Below are 22,812 nucleotides of genomic sequence, written 5' to 3'. Positions count from 1 at the left end.
ACTCGCCATCATGTCTGTCTCTTTTGACCTTAAGAGTGAGTTGATCTCGGTGTTTGATAGGTACTGATATCTCACTCAAGATCTTCTCCGAGGCGTCGTTTACCTCCATGTAATTACTCACAGGAGACCAATCAATATTTTGAATTGAATTGAAACAGTCTATTTAGCCAGAAAAACACAGATACAGAGTGGATAATAATAACAATATTAACATGACTGAGCCAGTTGAGAACCTGAAATCTCTTTGAGGCACCTGACATATACTATACATTTATCTCAAGGAAGTATTATGTAACATTTAGTATCATCTGGAATAGTACAATAGCATGGTGGCAATAAGAACATCTCATAATGTTACAACGGTTATCACTTCAATATTTATTTATTTTATTAATGTATTTATTTTTGGTTATTTATATTACAAGTATATACATAAATTATAGTGGAATTGAAAAACATAAGTATAATGGGGGAGCAGTACAACATGGGTTGTACAGTATTTAGGTTGAACAAGAGGACAGAGCTGTCAGGATTATGTCTAGTTGGCAAATATGTTTATTGCAATGGTAATTACTTATCTATTTACATGATAATTTCTGATAAAATGGTTTTCATGGTACAATAAAAGCAGGTAATGTAAATATAGTAAGTGTTACAAGAAGTATTAATACTTAGATAATAGATATTCTTAAGAGATGATTTAAAGGAAGGGAGCATAGTCTTCGCTCGGATGGGTGGGGGTAAGTTGTTCCACACCTTCACACCGTGATATTTTATGGAGGTCTGGGACTGAGAGGAGCACATGGGGTTGGTCTTAGTTGCTCTGGGTGCCTTAAGCTGTATCTCTTATTATTCCGGAACTGGAAATGTAGTAAATTTAGAAACACTTTCTCTACAGTAATTCTTCATTTGCTGTATTTTCATGATGTTGTCTTGCCTTATATTTCCCCTGACATTCTTCCAGCTGCAGGAGGTGATAAAGTGGTCACTAACACTGACAGGATAACCCCTGTCTGGTTTTATATTGGCTATTACATGTTATATTACACGATCCAAGTTGATGTGTGTGTGTGTGTGTGTGTCCAACTCTCACCCACAACACCCAAGCATAACAGGAATAAAGTAATACCCTGAAAGCATATGTTTTTCTTTATTAAAAAAGTACCTTTACATTACTACAAAATAAATGCTTAACACTGATACATATACTTAAATATATATATATATATATATATATATATATATATATATATATATATATATATATATATATATATATATATATATATATATATAACTCGTACATTTTCCTATAAGACAAATATATAATATGGCAAACCATAAGAGATCTATTCATCACACAATAAATATTCATTAATACAACATCTTGTTAATACAGCGATAAGGTATTGCTTATATTATTTGTTTCAAAGATCAAACTCGGAGATTATTAAAGAGTAAATATTTCAGTAATATTCTGACTTATAAATCAGATATTTGAAATACAAAGAATACAGTTGATGTGACGCCTTTAAGACTACTTGTGTATCAGTATAGAGGCGAAACTTACATGATAAGAGCTGCACCAGAGGTCTTTATGGCGATACTGACCTGGTAGGCATAACAAGAAGAATTCTACGAAGTTCTTAAAATGCAACACGTCCTTGGGTTCAAACTTCTCCCAAAACCGTAAAATTTTCTCGTTTTCCTTCAGTTCACATCAACGATGAATTTTAGTGATACGAATGATGATCAACAGCAAGAGGCTTTGTTTTACACGAAGAGTTCAAGTTTCTCCTGAAGGCGACGTCGGCGGCAGCGAGCCTCGTCCCAGTCCAGGTAGGAAGACTCAATGTGTCGCGGACTGAAGTCCTCATAGCCCTCACGACCATGTAGGCAGCGTATGTTGTCCAGCGTCATCATGTCACCTGACACAACCAAACGTACATCACGTTAATTAATATATCTAATACCCGTAATATAATGGTAAGTCAATAAACCTTGTAATGTTATCAAGATAACAGTTGTAGACACTCGTGGCCATAACTCACCCGCCTCCATCTTGAACCTGATGGCATTGTCGTAGAGGATGTCGTTGAAGAGCTTCAGGGCAGCGTAGAATTTCTTGACCTTGTGGGAGGGAAGGTCGAGGTATGATTGACGGACGCCGTTGTTCATTGCCACACACACGACTTCGTTGTCGTTGTTTAGCCTGAAGGAGGAGACGAAAATATAGTGTGAGAACAGTTGTGTGATGATACATTGATCACGGGTTGTTGTACACACAAGAGATCAACTCACGTTATTATCGGCCTCTTGGATATCTTAAAGAAGCTCTCCATCTCCCAGGGGAAGTTAGCGTGGCCCTTGTCCCAGAAGTAGGCGTCGGTGGTGGTCAACACCTGGAAGGCCTCTGGGTGGTCCCTCCTCAGGCACTCGGCGGCTAAGAGACCATCGCTGATGACGCTCTCACCTCCCTTCCCCTGGTGCTGCATCACGCACTGGATGAAGATGATCTGCAACACAACAACTTTATAACTTGCAATAGGAGTCAACATTATAGACTAACTCTTGTTAAAAGATATTGAGGTTTGGTGTCACGTATGATCAATTATAAAATGTCTCCTGACTTATCAAACAATAAACACCAAACACTATGAACTCGACCAAACTACTGACAGTTATGAAAGTTCGGGTTGCCTAAGAAATGTCTCGATATATTCAAAGCTGATGAGGAGCAAGTACTGTAGCTGGTGAGCCTCAACTTACCCCGGCCATTTGCTCATACTGGGCTAGGTCGTTGTGCATGCCCAGCTTAACGTTGGTGAAGGCGACGTTGTTGGTGTTTTCTCTGTTGATGACTGGTGAGTGAGGTCTGAGGGGACGAAAAACAATATTTTTACTCTTAATCGTTAACTGTTAATGATGTAAAGTGTAGCGTAAAATATTCATGCTATTTAAAGTCTCATAAAACATGTTCACGTAGTTTACATTACAGAACCTGGAAACTAAATGTTATATCACGGGTAATTTTTCCCAACAAGAAAGAAGTATTGAGACTGTGAATAAATGGAACAATACGTGAACACAATAATACAATACTTAATGTTCTTTTGATCATCTAACTTGAAATTTGGTTTATCTTGTACAACATGAGAACAGTGACTGGCCACTGACCCGTAGTGGGACTGCTTGACGAAGGAGATGTTGTTGATAAGGTCAGGTCCGGCCACGTCCCTGTTTGGTGTGTTCTTCACTAAGGCGGATCCCTTCGTCTCCATCGTCAGTAGCCAGTCCAGCAGCACCTTCTCGTCCTCCATCAGAGTCTGGTAGTCGAACTCTGCTGGCTTGTGCTCCACTCCCCATGGCTCCTGAGGGTGCGGGAAGGGGTTAAGGATCACGTCAAAAAGGGATGATGAAGAATGTCGATAAAAATGACAGATAAATAAGTTATTGAATACGTGAGCAGCTAAAATTACTGTTTAGATCAATAAATAAAGTATTTAACGGAGGGATATAGTAAAGCCTGTTCAGGTAAAAGGTAACTAATTAGTAGAAAATAATTGTGATGTGATTATCGGTATAGGTAACATTTTTAGGTATATAATTTTTCAGAGACTCAGTACAGGTGAGGGTGCCAACACTCACCCTGCTGAGAGCGTATCTGTTACGCTGCTGTGCTCGAGCGGAGGTCGTAAAGGCTCGGTCATACAGCCACTCTGCTGTGAACTGGCTGCTGTGACCGTCACTCCACTCTATCTCCACCCCGTCTTCACTTTCCTGCAAACAATAATAATTATCTCTACAACACTGACAGCATCTCTCATCTTTACTCTGTATAAGTAGAGGAATATCAAGTAAATATCAGTATTACATGTGCACATAGAAGAGCTCCATATATACAACCGTAAGCTAGTACACAAAATTCTTATATTACTGGAAGGAAGACAGGTAGAATCAGGTGTCATTGTCAGTGGTGTTACCTGAACTTTGGTGGCGTGGACGTTGACGTCGAGGTCCTCCAAGAGGAAGCTCCTCCCCAATGCCACGGGATTGTAACACTTGGAACATTGACAGTTGTCACGGAGCCACACGTACGGCATCTGGCTGGCACTCCCGTCACCGAACTTGACGTTGAGGCCCTCCTGGTCCGGTAAAGACGCCACCAGGTGGCTGGCTGTAGGGGCAACAAATTTATGTACACCACCTCTGTACTGTCTCAATAAGGGCCTTTAAAATGATATCATAAACAGGGAAGAAGAACAAATGTATCATTATGGGTATGTGTGGGAGGCGAGAGAAGACCTACCTGAAGGTGTGATTCCCTTGAGGGCGGGAGAGCGAGCGGCACCTGAGACAGGACTCTCCTTGATGGTGACTTGCTGTCTGGCGCAGGACACGAGGCTCAGACCCCGCTTGTTACAGTTATTACAGTTCCTCCTCACCTGTGAACACAAACAAGATACATAATGAGCACCTTTGTTGTCGTGTTTCAGTCAGCAGAAAGAATGGTAATCAATCAGAGCAAAAATAGCATGACCAACTAGAGTACTTAAGTCTAAATGACTTTATCAATGACATTCTAAATCTGTAGTGATACAGAAGCATGTAGTAAGTAAACAAGAAGCGTAGCAGAACATAGAGTGTAATAAACAAGTGTTATCATGCAGACAGTTAGTAAATATTATAACCTGTGATCGACAGGTTGTCTCTTGGCTCTTGCATCTTCAAGTCTTCTCTCTTCTTGTCGACCAACATATCTGTCATAACAAAAGTGTCGTTCATATGAGGTGGGCACACAGTGCCTCTTTGCCATATTGGCAACAGTGGCAACTTAGAAATACTGAACTCTCCTAATAGTTGTAATTAAAGGTTAACAGTGTTAACTAGTAGAATTTAGAGTAATCTAACATCAGCTTCACTAATGCCACTGTTGAAGATTAACTTTCTATCAACACCGTTAATAAATAAAAGTTATCACCTGTGTAGAATTAAAGTTATTAATTATCTTTCCACTAAATACCAAGACTGGTTATTAGCCTCATCTACTGTAGCATAGTTATGGTTAAATAAAATCGTCTACACTAAGAAACTAATGAGTAATATTAACTACACTTTTTACTAGCAGCACCACCTATTGACAGTTTTAAATAACTAATAATAGATAACAAAACATTAACTATATTTAACTAAAAAGTTAATAACTAAGAAGTTAATGAAGTGCTAACATCATCTCCACTAACTGATAAAACTAAACACTTTATAAAAGTTTTAATCCTATAAAAGACAATTTGACATGAAAATGTTTATATAATTTCATAAACTATGTATATAAAATACTTTATAAATTAAAGATTAAAGGGATTCTAAATAGAGAATTCTAAATTTAAGTTTGCATAAGAGTAAATACGTTTGGGAGTTAGAATATTAATCTACGAAGAATAGAAGACGTAGGAAATGGAAATTTATTAAAAGAAAGTTATGGAAATGGTACAATAAGAATAAAAACAAATAATTTATTATTGAGATAAAAAACAAAGTAATTTGGTTCACTAAGATGATGAAACAAGACGTGCTATTTACTGCTCTAATACCGGAAATAATAACAAAGATTTACTTCATACCTGTTGATGGGTGACAGTCCTCATAGCTGCTGCTCCAGAGAGCACAAGACGAGAATAACGCTGGCAAGACATGATTGTTGTTGTGGTAGTGATGGTGGTCTCCGGAGAGCTCCTTGTCTTACCTTCTCTTATTAGTCAAGCAGAAGGAATGATAGTTCACGCTGGATCACCCCATTTTATACAGAAACATGGCGGCTGAGTTGCCATGTTTGAGGTCTCCGTGAGGTGTGCTGCTGCGTCTCCCGTTATTGTTATTTCTTTTAACTTCTACCTCTTTTCGGGAGGTTCTTAGAGAGGCCTATCACTATTGAGGCATGAACGTTATGTGGATAAAGAGAACTGTTGTAAATATAAAGAAGAGAAAAGTCATTTTATGTTCAGCGTCACTACAAGGTTGTGCTGTCATTTGTGTGAAATGATACGATGATTTATGAATCAACGCTACACATGAGGAGGCCTGCCCCGTTGGTTCTAGATAGTGGTTTCCCTTCCACTTAGTACGACAACAGAACAAACTAGCGTGGAGGACAGTGACTCAACGCTGGTGACTTGGTGAATGAGTGAAGAGGCTAAACTACATTAAACTCTTCAAGAAAACAAACTTAATTTATCATCCTTAAATGGATTAATTGTCCTCAGGGGTTAATTTATCGTACTCAAGGGGATAATTCATTGTGGTCAAGGGGTTAATTCATCGTGGTGAAGGGGTTAATTCGTCGTGCTCAAGGGGTTAATTCATCGTGGTGAAGGGGTTAATTCGTCGTGCTCAAGGGGTTAATTCATCGTGGTGAAGGGGTTAATTCGTCGTGCTCAAGGGGTTAATTCATCGTGGTGAAGGGGTTAATTCGTCGTGCTCAAGGGGTTAATTCGTCGTGCTCAAGGGGTTAATTCATCGTGCTCAAGGGGTTAATTCATCGTGGTGAAGGGGTTAATTCGTCGTGGTCAAGGGGTTAATTCATCGTGCTCAAGGGGTTAATTCACCGTGCTCAATGCGTTAATTCATCGTACTCAAGGGGTTAATTGAGAGTCCTTAATGTGCAATTTCACCATCCTCAAGAGGCTAATTCATCACCTTCAAGTACGATGATTAACCCCTTTTCGAGGATAAATTAACCCCTTAAGAGCGTTGACTTAACCCATCAAATAAGATGAATTAAACCCTTGAGAACGCTGCTTTATCTCTAGAGAATGGTCCATTAACTGCTCCAGGAAGGTTAATTAACTCCTTGATAACAATGGCGCCGTCAATAGGAGTACCAAGATGCACAACCTTAGGACCCGTATAATGTGTGTAAAGTTTCAGGTCTCTAATTCTGTTCTGGAGCTATGGCTGGAACAGACAGACAGACATCCCCACAGGACTCTTCATCACATGTTGACTGACCTTATTTGTACTGCAGTGTGAAAGACTCGACCCTCAGCTGTACCGGATGGATACTGAATCTTCATCTGTCAGATGGAGCTGTAGACCACAGGTCAACGTGGTGCTGTCAACCTTGGGTCCAGGAACCGAGTCTGTGTGGGTAGAAATCACGGAAAGAAGAGAAAAACTAATTATGGGAGTGATTTACAGGCCCCCAAGTCTTGGCAAAGAAGCAGCTTAGCCCATATGGCAGGAAATGAGTAGGGCAGCAAAATATAACAACCTATGCATTATGGGGGATTTCAACTTCAGAAATATAGACTGGGACAACATTGTAGGTGACTATGAATCTGAAGATTTCCTAGACGCAGTACAGGACAATTTTTTGAAACAACTAATTACAGAACCTACTAGAGGTGACAATATATTAAACCTAGTATTAACAAATAAAGAAAATATTATCAGAGATATCACAGTAGGGGAAGAACTAGGTAACAGTGATCACAGAGAAATCAGGTTCACCCTAAATTTGGGAAGAGAAAAACAATGACAATATGGTCAGAGTCCCAAACTTTCGGTTGGCGGATTATCAGGGGTTAAGAAGGTACCTAGGTGAGGTCACCTGGGAACAGTCACGTCAGTCCACAGTAGAAGGGGTGAGGTCATAGATGACACAACAATTGATCATGACTATAATATATTTACTAGTATACTACATAAAGCACAAAAACAAAATATACCATACAGAAAAATTAGGTCAAATAAAAATGAGCCAAAGTGGATGACCAGAAAACTTAAACATGACATAGGAATAAAGAAAGGAATATATAAGAAATTAAAGGGAGGGGAGGAGCAGCTGAGAAATAGGTATAATGAACTATCTAGGAATGTTAAGAAAAATGTAAGGAAAGCAAAGAGAGACTATGAAATCAAAATAGCAAGAGAATCCAAGGCGAATCCCAAGGGATTTTTCCAGGTATATAGGACAAAGGTCAAGGACAAAGTTGGGCCTTTAAAGTCAGGGAGGGGAGAAGTGATAAATGGCAGTGAAGAAATAAGCAAAGCATTGAACAGCTACTTCTTATCAGTTTTCACAGAAGAAATTTGAGATGAAATTCCAGAGGTGGAACTGATATTTAAGGGAAAGGAAGAAGAGAAATTAAAGAATATCACTATCAGAAAAGAGGATGTTCTTAAGAAGATAAATAAACTAAAGAAAACAAAATCCCCAGGGCTGGATGAAATTTTCCCTCGAGTCTTGAAAGAGTGTAGGGAACAGATTAGCGGACCCCTCGTAAACTTATTCACAAAATCATTAGACACCGGAGTTGTGCCAGACTTGTGGAAACAGGCAAACGTAGTACCCATATTCAAAAAGGAAGACAGAGCATCAGCGTCAAATTACCGGCCGATCAGATTGACGTCAGTAGTGGGGAAATTTCTTGAATCAATTATAGCAGATAGCATCCGATCGCATCTAAAGAAAAGCAAATTAATCTACGACTCTCAACATGGATTTACAAAGGGAAAATCTTGTCTAACAAATCTGCTAATGTTTTTTAGGAAAGTCTTTGAGGTAGTAGATAATGACGAAAATTTCGATGTTATTTACTTAGACTTTAGCAAAGCATTTGACAGAGTACCGCATCAGAGGCTTCTGAGAAAAATTAAGGCTCATGGTATCGAGGGGAAAGTTTTAAATTGGATAAAATCATGGCTCACTGATAGAACGCAGAGGGTCAGCGTAGATGGTGTTAAATCTGAGTGGGGCCGTGTAACCAGTGGGGTTCCGCAGGGGTCAGTACGAGGCCCACTCTTGTTCATAATCTACATAAACGATCTAGATACTGGGATCAGCAGTGACAAAAGCAAGTTTGCAGATGACACCAAAATTGGGCGGCAAATTAATTCAGGGCAGGATGCAAATGCATTACAGGAGGATCTAAATAAACTGCAGGGATGGTTTGAAAAATGGCAAATGAAATTCAACACCAGCAAGTGCAGCGTACTTAATATTGGAAGAACAAATACTTATAATGTATACAGCCTTAACAACATCAACCTAGAGAAGTCGACTTGTGAAAGAGATCTAGGGGTACTTGTAAGCCCGGACCTACGGCCTAGAAAACAGTGCGTTAATGTTCGAAATAAGGCAAACAGAGTATTGGGTTTTATATCTAGAAGTGTAAGTAACAAGAGTGCAGAGGTCTTATTGCTACTATATCTTGCGCTAGTCAGGCCACACCTCGAATATGCGGTTCAGTTCTGGTGCCCCTATTATAGAATGGATATAAATTCACTAGAGTCGGTGCAGCGAAGAATGACGAAAATGATTCCGGGACTTAGAAACCTTCCATATCAGGATAGGCTAAAGAAACTTCACTTGCATTCCCTAGAATGACGAAGAGTGCGAGGAGATATGGTAGAAGTATTTAAGTGGGTGAAAGGAATCAATAAAGGGGATATAGATAAAGTTCTTATAATATCCGAGCAGGATAGGATTCGGAGCAACGGATTCAAGTTGGATAAGTTTAGGTTTAGGAGGGAGATAGGAAGAAACTGGTTCACAAATAGGGTGGTGGACAAGTGGAACAAGCTTAGCAACCTTGTAGTAAGTGCGGGAACTCTGGAAAGTTTCACAAGGAGGCTAGATACATTCTGGATGATAGAGAGTGGTAGTAACTCTCGACAGAAGCTGCCATGCTTCTTATCCTACGAAACTTTTTGTGTGACTCGCCATCATGTCTGTCTCTTTTGACCTTACGAGTGAGTTGATTTCGGTGTTTGATAGGTACTGATATCTCACTCAAGATCTTCTCCGAGGCGTCGTTTACCTCCATGTAATTACTCACAAGAGACCAATCAATATTTTGAATTGAATTGAAACAGTCTATTTAGCCAGAAAAACACAGATACAGAGTGGATAATAATAACAATATTAACATGACTGAGCCAGTTGAGAACCTGAGCTCTCTTTGAGGCACCTGACATATACTATACATTTATCTCAAGGAAGTATTATGTAACATTTAGTATCATCTGGAATAGTACAATAGCATGGTGGCAATAAGAACATCTCATAATGTTACAACGGTTATCACTTCAATATTTATTTATTTTATTAATGTATTTATTTTTGGTTATTTATATTACAAGTATATACATAAATTACAGTGGAATTGAAAAACATAAGTATAATGGGGGAGCAGTACAACATGGGTTGTACAGTAATAAGGTTGAACAAGAGGACAGAGCTGTCAGGATTATGTCTTGTTGGCAAATATGTTTATTGCAATGGTAATTACTTATCTATTTACATAATAATTTCTGATAAAATGGTTTTCATGGTACAATAAAAGCACGTAATGTAAATATAGTAAGTGTTACAAGAAGTATTAATACTTAGATAATAGATATTCTTAAGAGATGATTTAAAGGAAGGGAGCATAGTCTTCGCTCAGATGGGTGGGGGTAAGTTGTTCCACACCTTCACACCGTGATATTTTATGGAGGTCTGGGACTGAGAGGAGCACATGGGGTTGGTCTTAGTTGCTCTGGGTGTCTTAAGCTGTATCTCTTATTATTCCGGAACTGGAAATGTAGTAAATTTAGAAACACTTTCTCTACAGTAATTCTTCATTTGCTGTATTTTCATGATGTTGTCTTGCCTTATATTTCCCCTGACATTCTTCCAGCTGCAGGAGGTGATAAAGTGGTCACTAACACTGACAGGATAACCCCTGTCTGATTTTATATTGGCTATTACATGTTATATTACACGATCCAAGTTGATGTGTTTGTGTGTGTGTGTGTGTGTGTGTCCAACTCTCACCCACAACACCCAAGCATAACAGGAATAAAGTAATACCCTGAAAGCATATGTTTTTCTTTATTAAAAAAGTACCTTTACATTACTACAAAATAAATGCTTAACACTGATACATATACTATATATATATATATATATATATATATATATATATATATATATATATATATATATATATATATATATATATATATATATATATATATATAACTCGTACATTTTCCTATAAGACAAATATATAATATGGCAAACCATAAGAGATCTATTCATCACACAATAAATATTCATTAATACAACATCTTGTTAATACAGCGATAAGGTATTGCTTATATTATTTGTTTCAAAGATCAAACTCGGAGATTATTAAAGAGTAAATATTTCAGTAATATTCTGACTTATAAATCAGATATTTGAAATACAAAGAATACAGTTGATGTGACGCCTTTAAGACTACTTGTGTATCAGTATAGAGGCGAAACTTACATGATAAGAGCTGCACCAGAGGTCTTTATGGCGATACTGACCTGGTAGGCATAACAAGAAGAATTCTACGAAGTTCTTAAAATGCAACACGTCCTTGGGTTCAAACTTCTCCCAAAACCGTAAAATTTTCTCGTTTTCCTTCAGTTCACATCAACGATGAATTTTAGTGATACGAATGATGATCAACAGCAAGAGGCTTTGTTTTACACGAAGAGTTCAAGTTTCTCCTGAAGGCGACGTCGGCGGCAGCGAGCCTCGTCCCAGTCCAGGTAGGAAGACTCAATGTGTCGCGGACTGAAGTCCTCATAGCCCTCACGACCATGTAGGCAGCGTATGTTGTCCAGCGTCATCATGTCACCTGACACAACCAAACGTACATCACGTTAATTAATATATCTAATACCCGTAATATAATGGTAAGTCAATAAACCTTGTAATGTTATCAAGATAACAGTTGTAGACACTCGTGGCCATAACTCACCCGCCTCCATCTTGAACCTGATGGCATTGTCGTAGAGGATGTCGTTGAAGAGCTTCAGGGCAGCGTAGAATTTCTTGACCTTGTGGGAGGGAAGGTCGAGGTAAGAGTGACGGACGCCGTTGTTCATTGCCACACACACGACTTCGTTGTCGTTGTTTAGCCTGAAGGAGGAGACGAAAATATAGTGTGAGAACAGTTGTGTGATGATACATTGATCACGGGTTGTTGTACACACAAGAGATCAACTCACGTTATTATCGGCCTCTTGGATATCTTAAAGAAGCTCTCCATCTCCCAGGGGAAGTTAGCGTGGCCCTTGTCCCAGAAGTAGGCGTCGGTGGTGGTCAACACCTGGAAGGCCTCTGGGTGGTCCCTCCTCAGGCACTCGGCGGCTAAGAGACCATCGCTGATGACGCTCTCACCTCCCTTCCCCTGGTGCTGCATCACGCACTGGATGAAGATGATCTGCAACACAACAACTTTATAACTTGCAATAGGAGTCAACATTATAGAGTAACTCTTGTTAAAAGATATTGAGGTTTGGTGTCACGTATGATCAATTATATAATGTCTCCTGACTTATCAAACAATAAACACCAAACACTATGAACTCGACCAAACTACTGACAGTTATGAAAGTTTGGGTTGCCTAAGAAATGTCTCAATATATTCAAAGCTGATGAGGAGCAAGTACTGTAGCTGGTGAGCCTCAACTTACCCCGGCCATTTGCTCATACTGGGCTAGGTCGTTGTGCATGCCCAGCTTAACGTTGGTGAAGGCGACGTTGTTGGTGTTTTCTCTGTTGATGACTGGTGAGTGAGGTCTGAGGGGACGAAAAGCAATATTTTTACTCTTAGTCGTTAACTGTTAATGATGTAAAGTGTAGCGTAAAATATTCATGCTATTTAAAGTCTCATAAAAAATGTTCACGTAGTTTTCATTACAGAACCTGGAAACTAAATTTTATATCACGGGTAATTTTTCCCAACAAGAAAGAAGTATTGAGACTGTGAATGAATGGAACAATACGTGAACACAATAATACAATACTTAATGTTCTTTTGATCATCTAACTTGAAATTTGGTTTATCTTGTACAACATGAGAACAGTGACTGGCCACTGACCCGTAGTGGGACTGCTTGACGAAGGCGATGTTGTTGATAAGGTCAGGTCCGGCCACGTCCCTGTTTGGTGTGTTCTTCACTAAGGCGGATCCCTTCGTCTCCATCGTCAGTAGCCAGTCCAGCAGCACCTTCTCGTCCTCCATCAGAGTCTGGTAGTCGAACTCTGCTGGCTTGTGCTCCACACCCCATGGCTCCTGAGGGTGCGGGAGGGGGTTAAGGATCACGTCAAAACGGGATGATGAAGAATGTCGATAAAAATGACAGATAAATAAGTTATTGAATACGTGAGCAGCTAAAATTACTGTTTAGATCAATAAATAAAGTATTTAACGGAGGGATATAGTAAAGCCTGTTCAGGTAAAAGGTAACTAATTAGTAGAAAATAATTGTGATGTGATTATCGGTATAGGTAACATTTTTAGGTATATAATTTATCAGAGACTCAGTACAGGTGAGGGTGCCAACACTCACCCTGCTGAGAGCGTATCTGTTACGCTGCTGTGCTCGAGCGGAGGTCGTAAAGGCTCGGTCATACAGCCACTCTGCTGTGAACTGGCTGCTGTGACCGTCACTCCACTCTATCTCCACCCCGTCTTCACTTTCCTGCAAACAATAATAATTATCTCTACAACACTGACAGCATCTCTCATCTTTACTCTGTATAAGTAGAGGAATATCAAGTAAATATCAGTATTACATGTGCACATAGAAGAGCTCCATATATACAACCGTAAGCTAGTACACAAAATTCTTATATTACTGGAAGGAAGACAGGTAGAATCAGGTGTCATTGTCAGTGGTGTTACCTGAACTTTGGTGGCGTGGACGTTGACGTCGAGGTCCTCCAAGAGGAAGCTCCTCCCCAGTGCCACGGGATTGTAACACTTGGAACATTGACAGTTGTCACGGAGCCACACGTACGGCATCTGGCTGGCACTCCCGTCACCGAACTTGACGTTGAGGCCCTCCTGGTCCGGTAAAGACGCCACCAGGTGGCTGGCTGTGGGCGGGAACAAATTTTTGTACATCACGGTCAGTAATAATCGACAGATATTTCTCAGTAAGCTTCGAGTGATAATTGTTTTTCCCATAATGGCGATGACGATAATGTTTTGCTGTTAGTTTTAAGCCAAGTGGCGTACAGCGTAAGTGCTCTTATCGTTTTTATTTGCACTTATACTACTACGAAAACTGTGTTCTACAGTATATGTTCGTTAAAATAAGGTAGTGTAGTATCAACATAGGCTACATGCCACTAACAGTGTCTGTGAATAAACTTATTTAAGCCCCATACTACCGAGGAAATAATGCTGTTATCCTCTACTATCAGCGAATCAGAATTATTTCCTGGGCCAGAGCGGGAGCACCTACCTGGTTGTGAAGCCTCTTTCATGGCCACCTGCTTGCTGGCCTCGGCTGCCAAACTCAGGTGACACTGACTGCTAGAGGTGGAGGAATAAGCCACACTCATTGGCCTCACCTGTCAACATACAAGGGTACACAGGATAATGTGAGTATTATAAATGATAGTATTAGTACAGTTACTGTATAGTTATGGTGCAGGCACAGCAGGTATAGATACAAATACCTGTTCTTAGAGTATTTTAAGAGTATTCATTTTTCCCACAGTATTTCACCTTTATTTCCGTCCAAGTGACTTGATATCAGAATTACAATACCCATGTGCCTAGACCCTCGACATGCTACCAAAAAGAACGAAGGTTATGCAGTAACCATTGAAGTAAGTAAAAAGAACAATTGAAAGAACTAAGACAAGAAAAGTAAGAGTATAAGTAAGATATGGGCAGTGAGAGTAGAGAGAACACCTGTCCTCTTACACAGTTACAAGTTCAGGTACAGAAATTTATAACAATAATAGTTAATTTAATGAAGTATATCTAGCGTGTGTCGGAAGTGTTCAGTTGTTTGCGAGAATTAACCTACAGAGACACGAAGATAAAACAGTGTGGCAGATAACTATAACATTGAGGCGATAACACTTCTAATTGAGTGACTTTTGGAACCACTATAGCGGTTATATTACACCAGGACTCTATCATAACCTATAGGAGTATATCCAACATTGAAATATTCACTGGACCCGAATTATCAAAGAATCGTACATTAAGTTTTCTAGTTACTGGACAGTTTCCGTGAAGTTCTATAATTTGACTGGATACCTTGAGTTAACATCAGGTAGAGGATAATAATTAACTTACAGAATATTGGTGAATCCGTAAACAGACTCTAGAATGTTTGTACGTTATTTTTCCTTCGAACTAAAGATGGGTGTATTCGTAAGACTTGCTCGCAAAATGGCATTCAAAGTGGCACTCAGATTGTAAGGTAATCAAGGAACGTTTTTTCCTTACACAATTTAAGGGAAAATGATTTAAGTACTTTACCTGAGGCTGGCTGTCCGATTTCTAAAAGAGATCATAACATCAAGTTAACTAACCTGAATTACGGTATTGTCTTCAGGGAATTCAACCACCATTTTTGTGCCATAAGAACGTAAGAATGAAAGAAACTGCAGCGGAACTTTTGGCACGTACGAGGCAGCCCTGTTTACACCCAACCTTTATGACTCATATATCTGTTTAGCCGATATCTGAAACTTTCTAGTGAAGTCGAGTTAATGATGGTGTTTGGTAATTTATTCCACTCATTCTCAACTTTGTTTTCAAACAAATCTTTACCTATTTCGCGCCTAACTCAATATTTGTCTAATTTAAAACCATTGCTACGTACTCGCTCACGGTTAGATAGCTTAAGAACAGTTGGCCACAAAGTCCGGTAACCTTCCCGTGCCTTCCTAAACCGAAGCTGTTTCGACCCGTGCATCGTTACACCGCCATCGGTAACCTTCCCGTGCCTTCCTAAACCGAAGCTGTTTCGACCCGTGCATCGTTACACCGCCATCTGTGGCTTAGCTCACGCACTACATCACCAGGTTATGGTCGTTGGATATGAGTCCTTTAACTTTCCTTTCTTTGTCTGTTGCTGAGCTGATGATCTACTCGGTGTGTTGTTGACCAGTGTTAAGCCTTCACGAAGCTGTTCAGACAAACTGTTTAGAGTGAGCGTTGTGAACTGTTGTAACAACCTGTCAGTGTTGTGACGGCACCAAGTGTGAGTTCAGTCAAGACCAGACTTGACCAACAATGGCGCAGGTACAGATACATTCTGAAACCCGTACTGTACATACCCAATACTTGCCAATAATGTGTAACAGACGTGACCGGCCGCCCAAGCTACTAGCAGGCTGATCAGTGGCCTGGATATGCCTTGTCTGTTGTTGGTGCTGCCCAGACATACGCTGCTGGTAGTCTACTCTCAAGCAGTAAGTAAAGACCTCCTTGTTTTTCTTATCATTGCAAAAGAAATATATTTCTTATAAAGTTTCTAAGATGGAGGAAATGTTGATGTGGGAGGGAGGAGGTGTTAGGTGAAAGGGGGGGGGGGGATGCAGAGTAGAGGGAGTTGAGGGAACAGGAGCTGTAATCTGGTCTGACTGTTGTGGTAATAATTATGTTGCCAACATAAGATATAAAGTAAATGGTGAGGCAGCGGTCATCACCTGTTGTCTCTGTTACTTTATAAAGAAAATTGATGATTTTTTTATAATTATACTTTTATTCCATTAATGTATAGTGTGTGTGTGTCTGTGTGTGTGTGTAATAATAATAATAATAAATAATAATAAACGGTTTATTGAAAAAGTTTGCAGCCCGAAGGCTGAAAATGTACATTGGACATAAAAGACTTATTACATACATTGGTGGTTTAACAAAAGCCTTCATTAGAGAAAGGTGAAGGAACATACAGTGAACATACAGATTAATGTTAACACACGTAGATCATGTGAGCTGGTGTTGAACAGCAGACACGTAGTGTAGTAACTCCCTCACAGATGGCGTTATGAGGGGCATCACGTGGAGTACTAGTTCCCTCACAGGTGGTGTTATGAGGGGCTTGACGTGGTGTAGTAATTCCCTCACAGATGGTGTTACGAGGGGCCTGATGATGTGGTAGTTCCCTCACAGATGGTGTATGAGGGGCCTGATGAAGTAGTAATTCCCTCACAGATGGTGTTATGAGGGGCCTGATGTGGTGTAGTAATTCCCTCACAGATGGTGTTATGAGGGGCATCACGTGGTGTATTAATTCCCTCACAGATGGTGTTATGAGGAACTTCACATGATGCTGTAGCAACTCATTCACTACGTGGTGTCGTAGCATCATGGGGACACCACGTGGTTACAGGACCTCACTCACTGAGGTGTGGTCCCAAGCCTCCCCATCGTGGAGTCTCAGGGAATTATCACTGGGTACCTGGGACCTCACTGTGTGAAGGTTAGCTTGGGTAAGACTCAACTATAACTGCTGAGTTGTTTTTCACTGACTTAAGCACTGTTCACCACTATTCAACACTGGTTCCATTCCTTTCCCAAATGAAATAGTAACTTCTGGCGAGAACTTGTTGATATTCCTGCATTACAGGAGGATCTAAATAAACTGCAGGGGTGGTCTAAAAAATGGCAAATGAAATTCAACACCAGCAAGTGCAGCTTACTTAATATTGGAAGAACAAATACTGTCGATATATACAGCCTTAACAACATCAACCTAGAGAAGTCGACTTGTGAAAGAGACCTAGAGGTACTTGTAAGCCCGGACCTAAGGCCTAGAAAACAGTGCGTTAATGTTCGAAATAAGGCAAACAGAGTATTGGGTTTTATATCTAGAAGTGTAAGTAATAAGAGTACAGAGGTCTTATTGCAACTATATCTTGAGCTAGTCAGGCCGCACCTCGATTATGCGGTTCAGTTCTGGTGCCCTTATTATAGAATGGATATCAATTCACTAGAGTCCGTGCAGCGAAGAATGACGAAAATGATTCCGGGACTTAGAAACCTTCCATATCAGGATAGGTTAAAGAAACTAAACTTGCATTCCCTAGAAAGACGAAGAGTGTGGGGAGATATGATAGAAGTATTTAAGTGGGTGAAAGGAATCAATAAAGGGGATATAGATAAAGTTCTTATAATATCCGAGCAGGATAGGACTCGGAGCAACGGCTTCAAGTTGGATAAGTTTAGGTTTAGGAGGGAGTTAGGAAGAAACTGGTTCACAAATAGGGTGGTGGACGAGTGGAACAAGCTCAGCAACTTTGTAGTAAGTGCGGGAACTCTGGAAAGTTTCAAAAGGAGGTTAGATAGATTCATGGATGATAGAGAGTGGTAGTAACTCTCGACAGGAGCTGCCATGCACAGGCCAACCGGCCTATTGCAGACTCCTTATTTTCTTATGTTCTTATGAGGGAGTTGGTATGGGTCAACGTAATAGTTGACGTGGCTGCTGCTGAGCAGCGCCAGGTGCGTCTGACCCGTCTTGACCCGTCGGTGGTCAAGGATGACTGTGTGTGTGTTTCCATCTCAGAGCCTCTCCCCAAGGTTAGGTTATGTTAGGATAGGATACCTTCATTTCATTATTGAGCCCCAAATAAAGTACAGTTAATATTTAAGGGCTTTTAAATCTTACCATTATTGCACTGTGTAGTCATACCAGGCCTATGACGTCATTTATTTTCATATTCGAGTTACGTACACAGGCAGCGCCATCTGCTGCTAACCTTAGACAATATCACGGCTCCCATAATTTAAAACCTCTGTAATGGCCACTGTCTCATCAACAGAACGCATTGTATAAATGGGTTCTTACATCTGATTTATATTCAGATTCACCACCTGTAACTTTCCACTACCTATGAGTAAGACATGAACTGATCACGTGAAGGGTAACTTTCCCAAGAGGGAGAAGCCCATATGAAATGCGCAGGGCTTCCATACACAACAAAGTCTGTATAGTAGGCGACTTTAACCTTGGCCAAATAGATTGGACTGACCTTACAGGTAACTCAGAATCAGAGGATTTTCTCGAGACTATCCAGGACTGTTTTCTAAGTCAACATATAACTGAACCCACACGGGGTAATAATATACTCGATTTAGTTCTGTCAAACAGAGAAAACCTCATTAGCAGGGTCGAGGTAGGGAACGAATTTGCAAACAGCGATCACAAAGAAATTAGATTCCAGTTAGATTTTCAGGGCAGACGTAAGGAAAATTCCACTAAAGTACCAGATTTCAGAAGGGCGAACTTTGACAGTTTAAAGAGGCAGCTGAGAGAGGGGGTGTCGCGCTTGGCTGTGAACCTGTCAGATGACACCGACCTGATAACGAGATCTGAGATTGCCGAGTTCCACGACAATTTAAATAGTGAGTTACTTAATGCACAAAGGCAGAACATACCATACAAAAAACTCAGATCAGACAACAATGACCCTAAATGGATTAATAATTATTTAAGGAACATCATTGGCCAAAGGAAGGCTATAGGTAGAAGGATAAATCGTGGGGAAATTCACCTCCAGAACTATTATAGGGTATTGGCGAGTAGGGTTAAAACCGAGATAAGGAAAGCAAAGAGGAATAATGAGGTAAGGATAGCAAGGGAGGCGAAGACAAACCCCAAAGGATTCTACCAAATGTATCAAACTAAAACACGAGAAAAGATTGGACCAATATGGTCAGACACCGGCGAGCTCACTGATAACGACAGAGAAATTAGCAATAATTTGAATAAATATTTTTCAACAGTTTTCACCACCGAAAATTTAAACATGATACCCGAGGCACCGACTCTATTCAGAGATAGTGAAGAAAACAAATTAAGTGAGATAGTAGTGACTAGTAACGATGTTAGTTAGCAAACAGACAAACTAAAGCCTAATAAGTCACCTGGTCCCGATGAGATATTTGCCAGAGTATTAAAGGAATGTAAGGAAGAGCTTAGTATGCCCTTAGCAAAGTTGTTTAACATGTCCTTAAAAACAGGTGTAGTACCAGAATCCTGGAGGATAGCGAATGTAATACCGATTTTCAAGAAGGGGGATAGATCACTATCCTCTAACTACCGCCCAATCAGTCTAACATCAATAGTAGGCAAATTACTGGAAGCAATCATTTCAAACTCTATTCGAAATCACCTGGAGAAGCACAGATTGATCAATGATTCCCAGCATGGCTTCACAAGCGGACGTTCTTGCCTAACTAATCTATTAACATTCTTTTCATCAGTTTTCGAATCGGTGGACGAGGGGCACAATTATGATGTGGTATATCTCGACTTTAGCAAAGCCTTCGACAGAGTCCCCCACGAAAGACTAATTAGAAAGGTAGAAGCACATGGCATCAAAGGTAACATCCTTAAATGGATTAGGGCGTGGTTACAGGACAGGAAACAGCGAGTGAGCATTAACGGCACTAAGTCCCATTGGAGCAACGTCACAAGTGGAGTTCCCCAAGGCTCAGTACTTGGACCATTATTATTTATTATATACATAAACGACATAGATATCGGCATAGACAGCAACATAAGTAAATTTGCTGATGACACTAAAATAGGACGTGTTATTAAATCTGACGAGGACTCGGCAAAACTACAGGAAGATCTAAATAAATTTTTCGAATGGTCTGAAAAATGGCAGATGAAATTCAACGTCGACAAATGTAAAGTACTCAGTATAGGAGATGTAAACAGGGAAACCAGATACCAGATGAACAACGATGCCATAGAGAAATCCGACTGCGAGAGAGATTTAGGAGTAATGATAAGTAGGAACCTTAAACCAAGTAAACAATGTGTTTTTGCTCGTAACAAGGCTAATAAAGTACTTGGGTACTCAATATAGGAGATGTAAACAGGGAAACCAGATACCAGATGAACAACGATGCCATAGAGAAATCCGACTGCGAGAGAGATTTAGGAGTAATGATAAGTAGGAACCTTAAACCAAGTAAACAATGTGTTTTTGCTCGTAACAAGGCTAATAAAGTACTTGGGTTCATACAAAGGAGTGTTAGTTACAAGACTAGCGAGGTCATCCTAAAACTGTATCTTGCGCTTGTGAGACCACACCTGGATTACGCAGTTCAGTTCTGGTCACCGTATTACAGAATGGATATACTGTAGAATCCTTGGAAAGAATTCAGAGGAGAATGACAAGACTAATCCCGGGCATTAGGAACCTTGACAGGCTAAAGCATCTAAATTTGCACTCCCTCGAGAGACGTAGAGCGAGGGGCGACATGATAGAGGTGTATAAGTGGAAGGCAGGGCTAAACAAATAGGACATTACAAAGGTACTCAAACTATCCAACCAGGAGCGAACTCGTAACAATGGTTTTAAATTAGATAAATTTAGATTTAGGCGTGAAATCGGTGAACACTGGTTTGGAAACAGAGTAGTGGATGAATGGAACAAGTTACCAAATATCATCATGAACTCGAATACGCTGAATGGCTTCAAACATAGGTTGGATGCTTATATGAGCAATAGGGGTTGGGTGTAAACGGCACTGCCCAGTATGGGCCAATAGGCCCGCTGCAGTTTCTTCCATTCTTATGTTCTTATGTTATGTCAGCATCTATGTAAGCGCGCACTAGTGCGATGCCTTAGTCAGACACGCACACCAAGTCTTATCGAACGGACGTTGATTCACGTTTATATACATAAACGCCGTCCTCTTTCTCATTCACTTATAAATAGTGGAACTTACGGTTGATCTACAATGAGCAATAGGGGTTGGGTGTAAACGGGACTGCCCAATATGGGTCAATAGGCCCGCTGCAGTTTCCTCCATTCTTATGTTCTTATGTTCTTATGATGAGACAGGGGCCCATTACAGACGGGACGACGTGACCTACCTAGTGACGGGACGAGGTGACCTACCTAGTGACGGGACGAGGTGACCTACCTGGTGACGGAACGACGTGACCTACCTGGTGACTGAACGACGTGACCTACCTGGAGACGGGTGAGGCTCCTCAAAACAGTTGTCCCAGCCAGCCTTGAGTAACGTTGGACAAACATTTTTTTCTCTTTCTCTTTAAAGTTTCCTGTACGAGGTGGAGGAGTAGGAGCCTTTTGACAGTGATTTCTTTCGGTATTCTGGTGAAGGAGGTGCTGCCCCGCGGCATTATATATGCCGAACTATGACGAGTTGCCATAAAATGTTAAGACAACACAGACGCTGAAATGACGGTCATTTTGGCATCACTCTGTAACAGATTTTACTTAAATTCAATCATAAACCCATAAGTTATTACATGGGGATCTTGTTCAGTTATATATTGGCCTTTGTGTTATATGAGGAATTCAACGGTGAAGCTTCATACGAGGAATTATGATACAGTACCATGTTATCTGAACCATCGTTTGTGTCTTACGATGCTCATACTGGGACATGACACTGTGTGTCTTTCTCTTTGATACACGAACATACACAAACACCAACATAAACAAATGTCATCATACACAAACACCATCATAAACAAATATCAACATACACAAACATCAACATACACAAACACCAACATACACAAGCACCAACATAAACAAATATAAACATACACAAACATCAATATACACAAACACCAACATACACAAACATCAACATACACAAACACCAACATATACAAACATCAACATACACAAACATCAACATACACAAACATCAACATACACAAACACCAACATACACAAATATACACAAACATCAACATACACATGCACCAACATACACGTGCACCAGCACGCTCAAACACCAACACCAACACACACAGATAAGAACATAAGAACATTAGAAAATAAGGAGTCTCCAATAGGCTGGTTGGCCTCTGCATGGCAGCTCCTGTCGAGAGTTACTACCACTCTCTATCATCCATGAATCTATCTAGCCTCCTTTTGAAACTTTCCAGCGTTCCAGCACTTACTACAAAGTTGCTAAGCTTGTTCCACTCGTCCACCACCCTATTTTTGAACCGGTTCCTTCCTATCTC

The 22,812-nt window shown here is 40.2% G+C and overlaps 2 protein-coding genes across 3 annotated transcripts; both read right to left on the bottom strand.

Annotated features, from left to right (window-relative positions):
- Positions 1-1,301: 1,301 nt before the first annotated feature.
- LOC121877069 (gamma-butyrobetaine dioxygenase-like) lies at positions 1,302-5,784 on the bottom strand. 2 transcript variants are annotated; one of them, XM_042382698.1, is made up of 10 exons: positions 5,625-5,771; positions 4,692-4,760; positions 4,310-4,445; positions 3,984-4,177; positions 3,649-3,780; positions 3,178-3,371; positions 2,770-2,875; positions 2,302-2,516; positions 2,052-2,212; positions 1,302-1,928 (listed from the first exon to the last, which is right to left on the bottom strand). In XM_042382698.1, exons 4-10 carry the CDS (start codon positions 4,101-4,103, stop codon positions 1,774-1,776), a joined length of 1,083 nt encoding a protein of 360 aa, XP_042238632.1. In that variant the 5' UTR covers positions 4,104-4,177; positions 4,310-4,445; positions 4,692-4,760; positions 5,625-5,771; the 3' UTR covers positions 1,302-1,773. The 2 variants fall into 2 exon arrangements, with proteins under 2 accessions (XP_042238632.1, XP_042238631.1); XM_042382697.1 differs by lacking the exon at positions 4,692-4,760 and having other exon boundaries at positions 5,625-5,784.
- Positions 5,785-11,021: 5,237 nt separating this feature from the next.
- LOC121877068 (gamma-butyrobetaine dioxygenase-like) lies at positions 11,022-21,918 on the bottom strand. The gene is made up of 9 exons (XM_042382696.1): positions 21,779-21,918; positions 14,278-14,386; positions 13,713-13,906; positions 13,378-13,509; positions 12,907-13,100; positions 12,499-12,604; positions 12,031-12,245; positions 11,781-11,941; positions 11,022-11,657 (listed from the first exon to the last, which is right to left on the bottom strand). The coding sequence occupies exons 1-9, from the start codon at positions 21,842-21,844 to the stop codon at positions 11,503-11,505; spliced, it is 1,332 nt and encodes a 443-aa protein (XP_042238630.1). The 5' UTR covers positions 21,845-21,918; the 3' UTR covers positions 11,022-11,502.
- Positions 21,919-22,812: the final 894 nt, after the last annotated feature.

This window comes from Homarus americanus, unplaced genomic scaffold, assembly GCF_018991925.1.
Source record: "Homarus americanus isolate GMGI-L3 unplaced genomic scaffold, GMGI_Hamer_2.0 scaffold27247, whole genome shotgun sequence".
NCBI classification, from domain to species: Eukaryota; Metazoa; Arthropoda; class Malacostraca; order Decapoda; family Nephropidae; genus Homarus; species Homarus americanus.
Note: the sequence above shows the minus strand (reverse complement) of the source record. Positions and strands in the feature narration are given on the sequence as shown.

Coding starts and splice junctions, on each gene's coding strand:
- LOC121877069 (XM_042382697.1), bottom strand. CDS start 5,696: ATGTCTTGCCAGCGTTATTCTCGTCTTGTGCTCTCTGGAGCAGCAGCT. Junction 4,446..5,624: donor GGACTGTCACCCATCAACAG/GTATGAAGTAAA, acceptor TTGTGTTCACAG/GTGAGGAGGAACTGTAATAA. Junction 3,781..3,983: donor TCCACGCCACCAAAGTTCAG/GTAACACCACTG, acceptor TATTGTTTGCAG/GAAAGTGAAGACGGGGTGGA.
- LOC121877068 (XM_042382696.1), bottom strand. CDS start 21,844: ATGTTTGTCCAACGTTACTCAAGGCTGGCTGGGACAACTGTTTTGAGG. Junction 13,510..13,712: donor TCCACGCCACCAAAGTTCAG/GTAACACCACTG, acceptor TATTGTTTGCAG/GAAAGTGAAGACGGGGTGGA. Junction 13,101..13,377: donor ACAGATACGCTCTCAGCAGG/GTGAGTGTTGGC, acceptor CCGCACCCTCAG/GAGCCATGGGGTGTGGAGCA.